Source organism: Podarcis gaigeae, assembly GCF_964106915.1.
Source record: "Podarcis gaigeae genome assembly, chromosome: 12".
Lineage (NCBI taxonomy): Eukaryota > Metazoa > Chordata > Lepidosauria > Squamata > Lacertidae > Podarcis > Podarcis gaigeae.
The window spans coordinates 47,871,658-47,885,709 of NC_139688.1; the positions used below are offsets into that span (position 1 = coordinate 47,871,658).

At 42.2% G+C, this 14,052-nt stretch overlaps 1 protein-coding gene across 7 annotated transcripts in view; it reads left to right on the forward strand.

Annotated features, from left to right (window-relative positions):
- Positions 1-14,052, forward strand: part of SLC6A20 (solute carrier family 6 member 20) — a 31,239-nt gene that overhangs the window by 8,763 nt on the left and 8,424 nt on the right. For 5 of the 7 annotated variants that reach the window (XM_083705860.1, XM_083705856.1, XM_083705858.1 and 2 more), the window contains exons 2-5: positions 8,502-8,642; positions 10,046-10,137; positions 12,316-12,543; positions 13,209-13,319. In XM_083705860.1, coding sequence (XP_083561986.1) covers positions 8,528-8,642; positions 10,046-10,137; positions 12,316-12,543; positions 13,209-13,319 — 546 coding nt within the window. In that variant the 5' untranslated portion in view covers positions 8,502-8,527. Of the gene's footprint in view, positions 1-5,911; positions 5,973-8,501; positions 8,643-10,045; positions 10,138-12,315; positions 12,544-13,208; positions 13,320-14,052 lie in introns of those variants that run through there. The other 2 variants (XM_083705857.1, XM_083705861.1) reach the window with 2 other exon arrangements.

Consider the following 14,052-nt stretch of genomic DNA (forward strand, 5'->3'; position numbering starts at 1 on the left):
GGGGCAAGAACCTTGAGTGTGGTTGCAATTTGTGCACGGTGCCCAGTTTATCTGGTCTGCATACGCCCCCAAAAGTTGGCATTCCCTGACATAGGGAACAAAAAGACACATTGCAGCAGAATCCCATTATTCATGACGAACAAGGGATGGAAGCCAATTGCACGTTCTATACATGACTAGAGAAAGGCCCATGAAACTGATCAAGAGTGGTTCTCATGCCCCTTCTCTGCAGGCCTTTCTGTTCACCCCATTCTGCATTGCTTCCTTCCCCTACAGGCCACCAAATTGGGTCCTGAAGTTTATGAAGGAGAAGGGGCATCGCTGAGCTGTACTATCTTAGGTTGTGGACAGATGTCCCCAAATGCAGGACTTTTACACAGGATAGAATAGCAGTCAGTCATACTAACATGGGGGAAACTGCTGAGGGCCAAACTATGTATGATGATTGTATGAGAGAGCTATGATCAGAACTGACTTTTTTTTTTACTTCAAAGTGGGGAGGGGACGATGACCCATTTTCATTTCAAGGGCAGCATTTCCTTCTGGGAAGATTTCTGGTGGGCCATCAGAGGCAAAAATGGGCCAAACAATGAATGCGAATTTTGCCTTTGTACAGTAGGGTACACACACTAAGATGCCCCTCTCTGTGTCCAATGGTATATTCCAGCCAGGCAAAAACACTCAATGAGGATACAAAGCAGGACCAACCAAGAGGGGGTTGGCCTGGGGAGAGTCCTGAGGAGTACATTGGCCTGGAGGACCACCTTTGTGCTCCCCCCCCCCCCCCGTGTGAGATTCCCCATCACTGCTTTAAGACATCCATTAGGGTCTCCATTTTGATCAAAGCTGTGACACCACAGGAGGAATAGTTAACCTTTTTACTTGACATTGCTGCTCTGAACTGCCCAATAAGAGCAACAAGCACCTGTGTTTGTGTCTTCTGTTGGAGTGTGTTGAGGGAAACAGCATGAAAGTCCACTCCCCCAATGTCACTGATCCAAGCAAAAAAAAAAATGGGCTGTGTCAAGATCATGAATCATTTCGCCCTGAGAATCACTTGTGCCTATCTGTATCTTGAGTTTTTATTCTTTTGTCATTGTTGAATTTCAGTGAATATGGCTGTATGCTGGGAACCTTTAATATATAGTTTGGAATGATGACAGACCCTCCAATTGCCCCTATTTTCCAGGGACAGCTCTGGATTTACAGAAGCCATCCCGGTTTCTGATTTGATCCCAGAATGTCCCACTTTTCCTTAGTATGTCCCTAGTTTGAGCAGTAAAATGTTGGAGGATATGGAGTTATGTGACCCCCGAGCCAAGGAGAAAAGTAACTATACAACCTTTAGAAGACATCTGAAGGCAGCCCTGTATAGGGAAGTTTTTTAATGTTTTATTATTTTTTATTTTTTAATGTTTTATTATTATATGGCGCTGTGGGTTAAACCACAGAGCCTAGGACTTGCTGATCAGAAGGTTGGCGGTTCGAATCCCCACAACGGGGTGAGCTCGCATTGCTCGGTTCCTGCTCCTGCCAACCTAGCAGTTCGAAAGCACCTCAAAGTGCAAGTAGATAAATAGGTACTGCTCTGGCGGGAAGGTAAACAGCGTTTCCGTGCACTGCTCTGGTTCGCCAGAAGCGGCTTAGTCATGCTGGCCACATGACCCAGAAGCTGTACGCTGGCTCCCTCGGCCAATAAAGCGAGATGAGCGCCACAACCCCAGAGTTGTCTGCGTACAACTGGACCTAATGGTCACGGGTCTCTTTACCTTTACCTTTATGTTTTTATAAATGTTGGAAGAAGAAGAAGAAGAAGAGTTGGATTTGATATCCCGCCTTTCACTCCCCTTCAGGAGTCTCAAAGCGGCTAACATTCTCCTTTCCCTTCCTCCCCCACAACAAACACTCTGTGAGGTGAGTGGGGTTGAGAGACTTCAGAGAAGTGTGACTGGCCCAAGGTCACCCAGCAGCTGCATGTGGAGGAGCGGAGACACGAACCCGGTTCCCCAGTTTACGAGACTACCGCTCTTAACCACTACACCACACTGGCTCTCGGAAGCCGCCCAGAGTGGCTGGAGCAACCCAGTCAGATGGGCAGGGTATAAACAGTAAAATTATTATTATTATTATTATTATTATTATTATTATTATTATTATTATTGAATAGGGTGTCCCTATTTTCATCGGAGAAATGTTGGGAGGGTGTGTGATGACAAGGAGAGCAATGTATCTTCCATCTGCATTCAGGGACAACATTCCTACTAGTATAGATTGCCCTTAAACAGTGTCTGTTGGTGGACTGTGACATCTTGTGTCCGCTTTGGGTGATTGCTTCATCCACTCTTGTGATCTGGATTGCATCAAGTTATAACATCCCACCAGGAGGCTTTGTTTTCCACGGATGCTGGGGGTGAGCTATATCTTTGCTGGGCCAACACAGCCGTCTTGTCCAGCCCAGTACTCAAAGCACACCAGATCACAGCCCTGACGTGCTGAAGCAAAGATTCAAAGGCATCCAACTTGTACTCTGCAAGGAAGAAAAAATACCAAACATGTTGGAGATGCGATGCATCCTGCAGTGTGCAAGTCCAAGGGACGAGGGGAAAATTCAGTTCACTTTGGATTTTAATGCAAACCTACATGATTTGCATTTAAACTGTGCATTTCAAAAATTGTATATGTTCATGAAAATAACATAGCAAATCATTACATTGGGGGGAATTGCTTGCAAATAATTGTGTATCAGGCAAAATTGCATACAAAAGTATTTGCTAAACTGCTGATGAGTTTTCATTAGGACTTTGGGTTTTTTTAAATGCAAACTGTTGCAGAAATGTGGAGAACTGGAAAAATGATAAACCAGGACAGATTTGCCCATTTGAAGGCAGCCCTGCAACACCAGACTGAGGTGTCATAACAGCCATTTGGCAATAGTGGATCAGGCAAGGTATGGCAATAGCGGATCAGGTCCAGGTGCTCTTGGAGGAAACTGATTTTCTAGATGCATTTCTATCAGGGTGTAGGCCCAGTTTTGGCCCAGAAACTGCTTTGGTCATCTTGCATAAAGGCCTCTTTCAGGAGATGGACAAGGAAGAAGAAGAAGAAGAAGAAGAAGAAGAAGAAGAAGAAGAAGAAGAAGAAGAAGAAGAAGAAGGAGAAGAAAAATTGGATTTGATATCCCGCCTTTCACTCCCCTTCAGGAGTCTCAAAGCGGCTAACAATCTCCTTTCCCCTCCTCCCCCACAACAAACACTCTGTGAGGTGAGTGGGGCTGAGAGACTCCAAAGAAGTGTGACTGGCCCAAGGTCACCCAGCAGCTGCATGTGGAGGAGCGGAGACTCGAACCCGGTTCCCCAGATTACAAGACTACTGCTCTTAACCACTACACCACACTGGCTCTCAATGTGTCCCTTAATTCTCTGCAACCTCTCAGTGGCTTTTGATACAATCAAGCATGGTATCCTTCTGGAGCAGCTGTCCGAGTGACAGGTGGGTGGCACCACTTTGTGGTGGTTCCTGTCCTACTTGGACGGTCGTCCCCAGAGGGTGATGCTTGGGAAGTACTTTTCAGCCCCATGAAGCCTTCAATGTGGAGTTCCTCAGGTCTCAATTTTAACCCCTATGCTATTTAACACCTACACAAAACCACTGAGGTCCAGTATAACTGAAGGAGCATCTCCACCCCCATCGTTCAGCCCAGACACTGAGATCCAGCACCTGTGAGAAGTGAGGTTACAGGGAACCAGACAGAGGGCCTTCTTGGTAGTGGAACGTTCTCCCACCAGATGTCAAAGAGAAAAACAACTGCCAGACTTTTAGAAGACATCTGAAGGCAGCCCTGTTTAAGGAAGCTTTTAATGTTTAATAGACTATTGTATTTTAATATTCTGTTGGAAGCCTCCCAGAGTGGCTGGGGAAACCCACCCAGATGGGCGGGGTATAAATAATAAATTATTATTATTATTCCAGAGTTTTGGAGTATGTTGTCAGCAATATGCTGATGGCACACAACTTGACTTCTCTTTTACAACTGCAGGTGAGGCAGTGGGTGTGCTGGACCATTGTCTTGCCTCAGTAATGGACTGGATGAGGGCCAACAAACTGAAGCTCAATCCAGATAAGACTGGGGCACTGTTAGTAGGTGGTTCCCTAGACTAGATGGCTGGGAGGTGACCTGCTCTTGATGGGGTTACATTCCCTCTGAAGGAGCAGGAACACAGTGTGGATCCATTACTGTTGCTTGAGGCTCATGGGGCCTCAGTGGCATGGAGTGCCTTCCATCAGCTTCAGTTGGAGGTCCAGATGCTCCTCTGTCTGTACAGGGATAGCCTAACTTCTGTCATCTATGCTCTGGTAACCTCAAGGTTAGATTACTATGGGGCTGCCTCTGAAGATGGTTCGGAAACTTCAGCTGGTGCAGAATTCAGCGGCCAGGTTGCTCATCAGGGCAAGATGGTTTGAACATATTACACCGATTCTGGCCCAACTGTACTGGCTACCAAATAGTTCTGGGGCCCAATTCCAAGTGCTAGTTTTTACCTATAAAGCCTTAAATGACTCTGGGCTAAAAGGACCCACAGATGGGGTTGTGTCTCAGTGACAGAGTATCTGTCTTGCATGCAGAACACCCCAGGTTTAATCCCTAGGATACTAAGTAGAATAATAGAATTGTCGTTGGAAGGGACCCAAGGGTCATCTAGTCCAGCCCCCTGCAATGCAGGAATCTCAACTAAAGCATCCATGACAGATGGTCATGCAGCTCTGATTAAAAACCTCCAAGGAAAGGGAGTCCACCACCTTCTGAGGGAGACCATTCCACTATCAAACAGCTCTTACTGTCAGAAAGTTCTTCCTGATGTTTAGTTGGACTCCTATCTTGTAATTTGAAGCTGTTGGTCCTAGACTCTGGAGCAGGAGAAAACAAGCTTGTTCCATCTTCTATTTGACAGCCCTCCAGATTATTTGAAGATGGCTATCATAACTCCCAGGTAGGGTTGGAAGAAACCTCTGCCTGAATCCCTGGAGAGCCATTGCCAATCAGGGTTGACCAGCCTTTCCCAAACTTGGGTCTTCAGCTCCTTTTGGACTGCAACTCCCATCATCCCTATCTAGCCAGACCACTGATCAGGGATGATGGGAATTGTAGTCCAAAAGCAGCTGGAGACCCAAGTTTGGGAAACACTGGTGTAGACGGAACTAGATGGTCTGAAACAGCTTCTGGTCTTTCCTACCTGAAAGCTTTCCTCACTGGGGCAAACAGCCGCTTCAGCTTCAATTTGCATTGGGAAAGCAGTATGGTGCGAAGGTTAGCCTCCTGTCCTAGCTCTGTAATCCAAGTCCAGATGGGGAGAGGGTCCATGATTTCTTTTTAACAAAAGAGGCTGAGCATAACCCGTCGCTGATCTCCAACGTTTTGAAGCTGATAACCCTCTCCAAATTCTTAGTTCGTTCTTTTAGGCTCCTGCAATTATAAAAGGGCTCTGCCACAATGCTGAGGCTCTTAGACGCCTGAGAATTCCCTTTGCAAGGAAGAAGTTACCTAAGTTTTAAACAAAGGGGCTGTTAATAAAAAGGCACAAGCAGTGCAAATATTAATTCCCTGAAATAAAACGGATTATGGCTGAGCATTCACCTCACTTTCTCTGTCGGCTGCTATGCAGATTGCATTCATTTCTACTGCTCAACAGTCCCCCCCCCCCCCCGCTTCAAGGAATGTTAATGCTGGAGATTAAACACTAAATAATAGATATTTACAGAAATACTTTGGCCTGCTCTGAAAAGAAAACTGGGGAAACCTTTTTATACAACCTCCCACCCAGCAAAAACAACCACAACACTGTTGTTTTGGTTTTTTTTGGTCAGACATGGTGACTCCAAGTCAAACACAGAAAGGTTGGACTAGAGGTTTTTTGAGAGGTTATGCTGCATGTTAGCTATGCTGTGGGAGTGTTGTTCAAAATGGCATCTCTGCGGTGAGTTCTCCCCAAAAATGTAGGAAAGCATACACCTGGTGAGTTTGCCTATCACTTCAGGCAAACCCACCTAATTTATACTTTCCAGAACAATACAGGAAGCGAAACACTGATGTTAATTGACCAAGTAAATTTTATGGGAAAATAGTTTTGGAAAACTGTTACAATGATTTATATGGAAACTCAGCCAGGGGGATTTGAAGAAGTCACCTAACATTGTTAACAAAAGTGGAATTATTATAATCAGGATAAATGTTTGTTGGTTTGTTTGTTTTTCTTTTTCTTATCTGTTTGTTATAAATTTGGAAAATTAATAAAGAAAATTGAAGGGGGGGAAAAGAAGTGAAACATTGCTGGTCTTCGAAATTCACACCTCTCTAAATTTTGCAATGCAATTCTCCAGCCCAGTAATGTGTACAAAACTGGATATGCCAGGGTGAAGCATGCATATACATGAAACTACGGCTGAAAATAACATACAATAATGCATTATATTGGGGGGAAATTGCTTTGCAAAAAAAAAAATTGTACAGTATATTGGGCAAAATTGCATGTGAACGTGAGCCTATCAGGATAAATTTGCACTGAAGTGCCAGTGAATTTACATCACAAACTGATGTGGGAAATCTGGTTAAATGAATTTAGGACTGGAAACTGAAAATGACAGGTTGGCCCATCCCTACAAGTCAGATCCATTGATTTAAAAGAGAAACTTCCTTTGGAAGTTTTAGTTGACTTCTAAGTGCCATCATACTCTTGATCTTTTTTCTCTTCCCTTGGTTAAATTTTAATGCTTTTTAAAGCAATTAGTTATCCTTTAACAGTCACTAGTCTGGACTGTGTGAAAGACTTTCCATAATCACATCTGGAGTACAAATTTGTTTACAGGAAATGATTCTGGCATTAGCGGCTAAAACAGGCTGTGGGAGATAACATCATCGCCTAAAATTTCTGAGGCGCTGTTCAAAATAATAATACCTTTTAATTCTTTCATCTCTGGTGGACCTGCCCAAAAGTGAAGGCCTTCTGGGAAATGATCCATAATGAACTAAAAAAGGTACTGAGATTTACCTTACCTAAAAAACCAGAGGCCTTCCTTCTGGGCATGGTGGATCAGAGAGTGCTTAAGAAGGACAGAACCTTTTTTATGTATGCTACCACAGCAGCAAGGATCCTGATTGCAAAATATTGGAAGACACAAGATTTGCCCACGCTGGAGGAATGGCAGTCGCAGTTGATGGACTATATGGAGCTGGCTGAAATGACTGGCAGAATCCGAGACGTGGGAGAAGAAACAACTGAGGAGGACTGGGAAAAGTTTAAGGACTATTTGAAAAAACATTATAAGCTGTATGAATGTTAAAAAATGCACCTTTCAGGAAATTCTAGCTTCAGCAAATGTAAGTTAATGAAATGAAAATTAAGACACAAGAATTCAGAGGTAAAATAATGAAATAACTTTATTGTGTTTAATATAAAACATATAAGAATTGAGCTACAGTAAAATTGAAAATAGGGAACATGATAAAATGGAAGTTACAATAAGTTTTGAAATAAGTTAACAAATTGCTGATGCTTTATAAGACAGAGAACGCAGGGTTCGGAGGATGTGGGGAAGTCCTATAGAATAGATGGAAAAAGAATATGGAAACTTGTTACCTATACCCTATCTTCTTATAACCACTCTTTATTCTTTTTTCTGTATTTCTAAAAAGCAATAAAAATATTTAAAAAAACAAAAACAAAATAATAATACCTTTAATAAACAAGCCTTATGCATAGACTTATAATCTAACAGACAAAAGAAAAATGGGATGAGAAAAGAAAAAGCAATTCAGACACCAATACTTACATAAACTTACGCAACTTCAGCTACAGTCATTTTCCTGGGAATAAGTCCCATGAAACTCATTAGGGTTTCCATGTATCAGATGGCACTTTAATGTTATAATTGCATGGGATCTGAAATATAGTAGGAATTGGAATTTTGTTCATTTGGAGTGTGTATACCCTCACACGTTACGTTACTAATGCAGCAATGGTTTGGATGAAATCGCTTCTTTGTGTTTCCTCCCATTTATGATCAGTATTCCTGTATTCCTCTCAAGATAGTGTGGTAAGACCCTTTGTCTGGGTTTTAAACCAGAAAGCAGTTTATTCTGGAGGTGGTGAAAGCGCGTAAGGGAGCTTCTTCTCTTTAAAAGACATCTGAAGGCAGCCCTGTTTAGGGAAGTTTTTAATATTTAATGCTGTATTGTTTTTAACACTCGATTGGAAGCCACCCAGAGTGGCTGGGGAAACCCAGCCAGATGGGTGGGGTATAAATAATAAATTATTATTATTATTATTATTATTATTATTATTATTATTATTATTATTTATTTTATTTTACATGTGAACATGTGAAAGTGTACAAAACGATTGGTGCAATATATTAGACCTGCCTGGTTGTATGGCAAGCACCGCTAATTAAAATATTTGTGAGCGCATTATTTGTTTAATAAATATAATCTTTTGTTCCTCTTACAGGTGGATTTCTAATCCCCTACCTGATCATGTTAATTGTGGAAGGCATGCCCCTATTGTACCTGGAGTTGGCAGTGGGACAGCACATGCGACAAGGGAGCATTGGGGCATGGAAAGCAATAAGTCCTTACCTTTGTGGGGTTGGTGCGTTGTTGTTTTTTAAATCTATGCAACTATTTTTCCTATCCCCCTGTCAAATTATTATTGCTTATTTGATGCACTACAAAGATGACCTCTTCATGACATGCACACAACTTATCAGATATTTTTAAAGAATATTGAGAGACCTCCTAACAACAAAGGGACACGGTAAAGGGACTGTATCCGCAATATACAAAATACTACTCCCAAATCCCACAAACCCCTAGACACAATCAAAAAACAATGGGAGGATGACATAGGCCATGAGATTAACCCCACTCAATGGACCAGAATGTGGTCTAAACCCCCTTTTAAATCCGTATCAACGAAAAGAAAAGAACTCACTCTGAAACTCATCTACAGGTGGTACCTAACACCAAGAAAACTAGTGCTAATATGCCCAGGAACCTCACCGAAATTCTGGAGAGGGTGCACCTCCACAGGAACATACCTCCACATGTGGTGGGAGTGCCCCAAAATCCAACTATTCTGGACAACAGCCATACAAGAAATATGTAAAATAACTAAGCAAGCATTAGAAATCACCCCAGAATTTGCCCTACTAAACATCTTCCAAGACAATAATGCCCATTTACACAACAAATAACTCATAACCCACCTACTTTCAGCAGCCAGAAACATCATAACCAAACCAAGGTGGTCAAAACTCTACTCTCCACTATTATAGTCCTACCTCAAGTAAATTTAATACCCTCCAAGTGTCCCTATTTTCCAGGGACAGTCCCAGAATTACAGACACCATCCCAGTTTCTTATTGGATCCTGAAATGTCCCAGTTTTTCTGTTTCCTCCCCTCCATGTCTTGGAGTGTGTAGGTGCAAAATCAGAGTCCTGTTTAGACTGAAAATAAAATACCTGCACCCAGTGAAGGAAATGAAGCTGTCATACGAAGCTCTCCCTATAATTTTGAAGGAAAACATCACCAATCCACTTCAAATTCTTCAAGTGCAATGCTTCAGCAGTCAGCCATTTCTTAGGAAATGTGCGTGGAGTGTTTATTCCTTTATTGTAAATGGAGCCTGACACGGTCTACTGAGAAGTAAGTCCCACTGTATTCAGTGGACCTTACTCCCAGGTAACTGGGTCAAGACTGTGCAGCCTCACACTGCAATCCTAAGCATTTTTACTCAGAACTAAATCCCACTGAGTTAAATAGGCTTTAAACTCTGCTATGTTCCTGAGCATTCTTGATGTAGAACAGGATGTCCCTATTTTCATCAGATAAATGTTGGAGAGTAAAATTTAAACCTAGACGTGGTTATGTGAGGACATAGTGTGATATGTGTGGACCTTCTTTAGGTTAATTAGTTGGTTCTGATGGGGGAAGATATAGATGCAAAACTGATGCCCATTTCCATAGCTCTCTTGTTTTCCTTTTATTTTTAGGAATTGCCAGTGTCATCGTTTCATTTTTCCTCTCTATGTACTACAACGTTATAAACGCCTGGGCATTTTGGTATCTCTTCCATTCATTTCAGGTGGGTAAGAAAATTCAGCAGTAGTGTGCCGCACACAATAGTTTCCTTCCCCTCCAGGACTGCGAAAATTCAGACAATCTGTCTGGCAGCTGTCATTGCAGAAGCCTTCTCTAGTAAAATGTTGGCTGAAAACGAAACCCATTTTATGATCAGCAGGGCAGAATATCGATGCATCTTCTTTTCTAATTGGGGGCAATCATGGAATTAAAGTGTTCTCAGATTATTTATCCCGGAATCACACATTGGATTTTGCTCGTATGATAAGGGGCATGTTTTATGATGTTCCTGAGGCAGTCTAGTTGCTCAGTGTCACTGAACTTGAAAATTTCATGGTACAATAATGTATAACAGCAATCTCCAAGCCAGCAGTCGATTTGCTTTTGACATTGGTGCTTCAGTCGCCCGGGCAGCAGAGACATCTATTGACACCTAGAAGACATCTGAGTTGATGTTATATTTTTACAATTTGCTCTGTGTACCAGAAATGCATAGCAATAATACAATGGTACCTTGGTTCCCAGACTTAATCCGTTCCAGAAGCCTTTTCCAAAACCAAAGCGTTCTAAAACTGAGGCGTGCTTTCCCATAGAATGTAATGCAAAACGGATTAATCCGTTCCAGACTTTTAAAAACAACCCCTAAAACAGCAATTTAACATGAGTTTTACTATCTAGCGAAACCATTGATCCATAAAATGAAAGCAATAATCAATGGACTGTACTATATAATAAAAAAGACAGTATTGTAGATGATAAAAATTAAAATTATTTTTTTTTTCTTGCGTGCATTTCTGCAGTTACACAATCAATCAATCAGTAGCTGAACTGGGTTCCACACAGACACAAAAACAAGTCACAAAAACGAAGTCACAAGTCACAGTCACAATTCAGTCCCATAAAACGAAGAACAAGTCAGTCAAAAAAGCGAAAAAGCCACACAAACAAAAATGAAAAAATAGCAAAAACAAAAGCTCCAAATATCACCTCGCACCTTGTGTGGGTGCTTGGGACTCCACAGCCGACAGACTCAACAGGAAGCCTCTGATTAGCAGTGGGGGGCCTCAATTTATAAATGGAACACACTCAACAGGAAGCGGAACAAGTTCAGCTTCCAAGGCAAAGTTCACAAACCAGAACACCTACTTCCAGGTTTGCAGCGTTCTATTTCCAAGCTGTTCATAAACTAAGCTGTTCTAAAACCAAGGTACCACTGTATAGGAAATAGGAATACATTGCCAGTCAGCTTGACTCCAGAGTTTATTTTTTATTTAAGTTCTCTTTTCTCTTCCATTGTGAGGTTTTTTCCTCAATAATTTAGTTTTCTGGTAGTTTATTTTCAGCCCCATTACTTCCCCATATTTTCTAATTAAATCTACAGCAGCTAGTAAACTTTGCTTCGGGTCTTGGGTTGTTACTATCAAATCATCAGCAAATGCTCTAACTTTATAGACTTTCTCCCCAATTTTTCTCCCCCTTATGTTTTCATCCTTTCTGATGTTGTGAAGGAGTGATTCTATCGCTAATATAAATAACAAGGGTGTCAGAGTTTAACCCCAGAGTTTAAAGTAAAGGAAGTGGTTATTTTTGGAAGATGTGGTTTTGTATGAATGTAAGAGTCAGAAAGAGCTGAAGATTTCAAAGAGCTGATTAGGCCACCGTCTATTGAACTAGCTGCAGGTTAGTTTGCTTTCCATTTGATTAAGAAGGCTATTTTTCCTGAAAAACTGACATTTTCCTGCACCATCAGAAGTTGATCTAGTATCAAATGGCATCTTACTCATGTTATAGTTCAAACACTATTAGAACATATTATAAAACATGTCACTCATCCTGTCTTTCATAATTAGATTGGAAAACTGCACTACAGGAAGTTTGCTCAATGAGAAAGAGATTTATGGTTTAATGCTTCACTCCCCACAATAACCTCACATTGCTGTGGAGCATTGCACACAGTTTTATGCCACCTTAACCCACAGACAGGAAACTGTTGCCCTTCAGAAGTTGTTGGACTTCAGAAGTTCCCATAATCCCCGATTGCTGGCCATGCAGGCTGGGAACTTTAGTCCAGCACCACCTTGAGAGCAGTGGCTTTCCCATCGGTGACCTGACCTTTTCACAATCTGACTCATGGTACTTGGGAAATTCAATGTGCAAAATAATGTCTGCTTCATATCCAAAGGATCCTTTGCCATGGGCAAACTGTCCACTCAATCTTAACCACACGGATTACGTGGAAGAGTGCGAGAAGGCAACACCCACGCAGTATTTTTGGTACCGAAAAACCCTCAACATTTCTCCGTCCATCGAGGAGAGTGGGAACATCCAGTGGGAGCAAGCAGCCTGCCTGGTCCTGGCTTGGCTGGTGGTCTACCTGTGTATTCTAAGAGGAACAGAACACACAGGCAAGGTAAGAGGATTATCGCTGCTATTCTTGAAGAAATAAGCTTTACTGAGTAAAAAGTGACGGAAGGGAAGCATCTCTAAAATACTTTTCAAACTAGCTTTGGGTTTAATTCTCGTCAGATGAAAAAACATTGCTTTTCAACTGGTGAGACGTGACTCTGTATGAGTGTAAAGGTAAAGGGACCCCTGACCATTAGGTCCAGTCATGGCCGATTCTGGGGTTGTGGCACTCATCTTGCTTTATTGGCCGAGGGAGCCGGTGTACAGCTTCCGGGTCATGTGGCCAGCATGACTAAGGCGCTTCTGGCAAACCAGAGCAGCGCACGGAAATGCCGTTTACCTTCCCGCCGGAACGGTACCTATTTATCTACTTGCACTTTGATGTGCTTTTGAACTGCTAGGTTGGCAGGAGCAGGGACCGAGCAACGGGAGCACACCCCGTTGTGGGGATTTGAACCGCCGACCTTCTGATCGGCAAGTCCTAGGCTCTGTGGTTTAACCCACAGCGCCACCCACGTCCCACCTGTATGAGTATACAGGGCAACTATTTGTGTACAGTAGATACACAGATTGTGCACTTGTCAAATGTAACGTGAGCACCCCTAAAGTCTAAAGCTTAAGTGTGTCTCACAGTTCTACTAAATGAAGCCTTTCGTTGTTCATTTGCAGGTTGTTTACGTGACGGCTACTCTGCCCTATGTAGTCCTCATCATATACTTAATCAGAGGCTTAACTCTGCATGGAGCTGCGAATGGGCTGACCTACATGTTTACACCCAAGGTAACTATATCCTAAATGGCTATAGACAAATGCTTATACAAACTGAGGCAGGTTCTTCACCATGGAAGTTTAGGCCTACAAAGAGCCCAAATACAACAGTGTACATGTGAATATGATCTACAACAGGGTTTCTCAAACTTGGGTCTCCAGCTGTTTTTGGACTACAACACCCATCATCCCAAGCTAGCAGGACCAGTGGTCAGGGATGATGGGAATTGTAGTCCAAAAACAGCTGGAGACCCGAGTTTGGTGAAACCCTGATCTATATGGAACACTAGATACAGGCAACTCCACTTTTATCTATATTGTATTGTGTTGTGTTATTATAATAATTAATTCTGTTACTCCAGATACATGAGATCAGCTATTTGACGTCCATTGGAGATTAGCTTTGTGTTACACTTTGAAATATAATTCTCTTGGAAGATAAATGTACACAGGGAATCTTATGTAGCTGGTAGCACAACACATAACCTCTCCTTGGTGTAAGTCAGAGGCAGCTCTGTTGACATGAAAATTAGAATCAGAGTAACATTAATTACAAAAGGTTATACAGCAGGGAGATCCAATGGGGTGTCCTCCAGATGTTTTGGGACTAAAACTGCTCCAGTCCTACCTCTCTGATGAAAGCTAAAGTCCTACATCACCTGGAAAACATAACATTGGCTCTCTGACAACTGATTTGTATTAAATATTATTGATTGGTAATGGCAGAAGCAAAAAGATCTTCAGG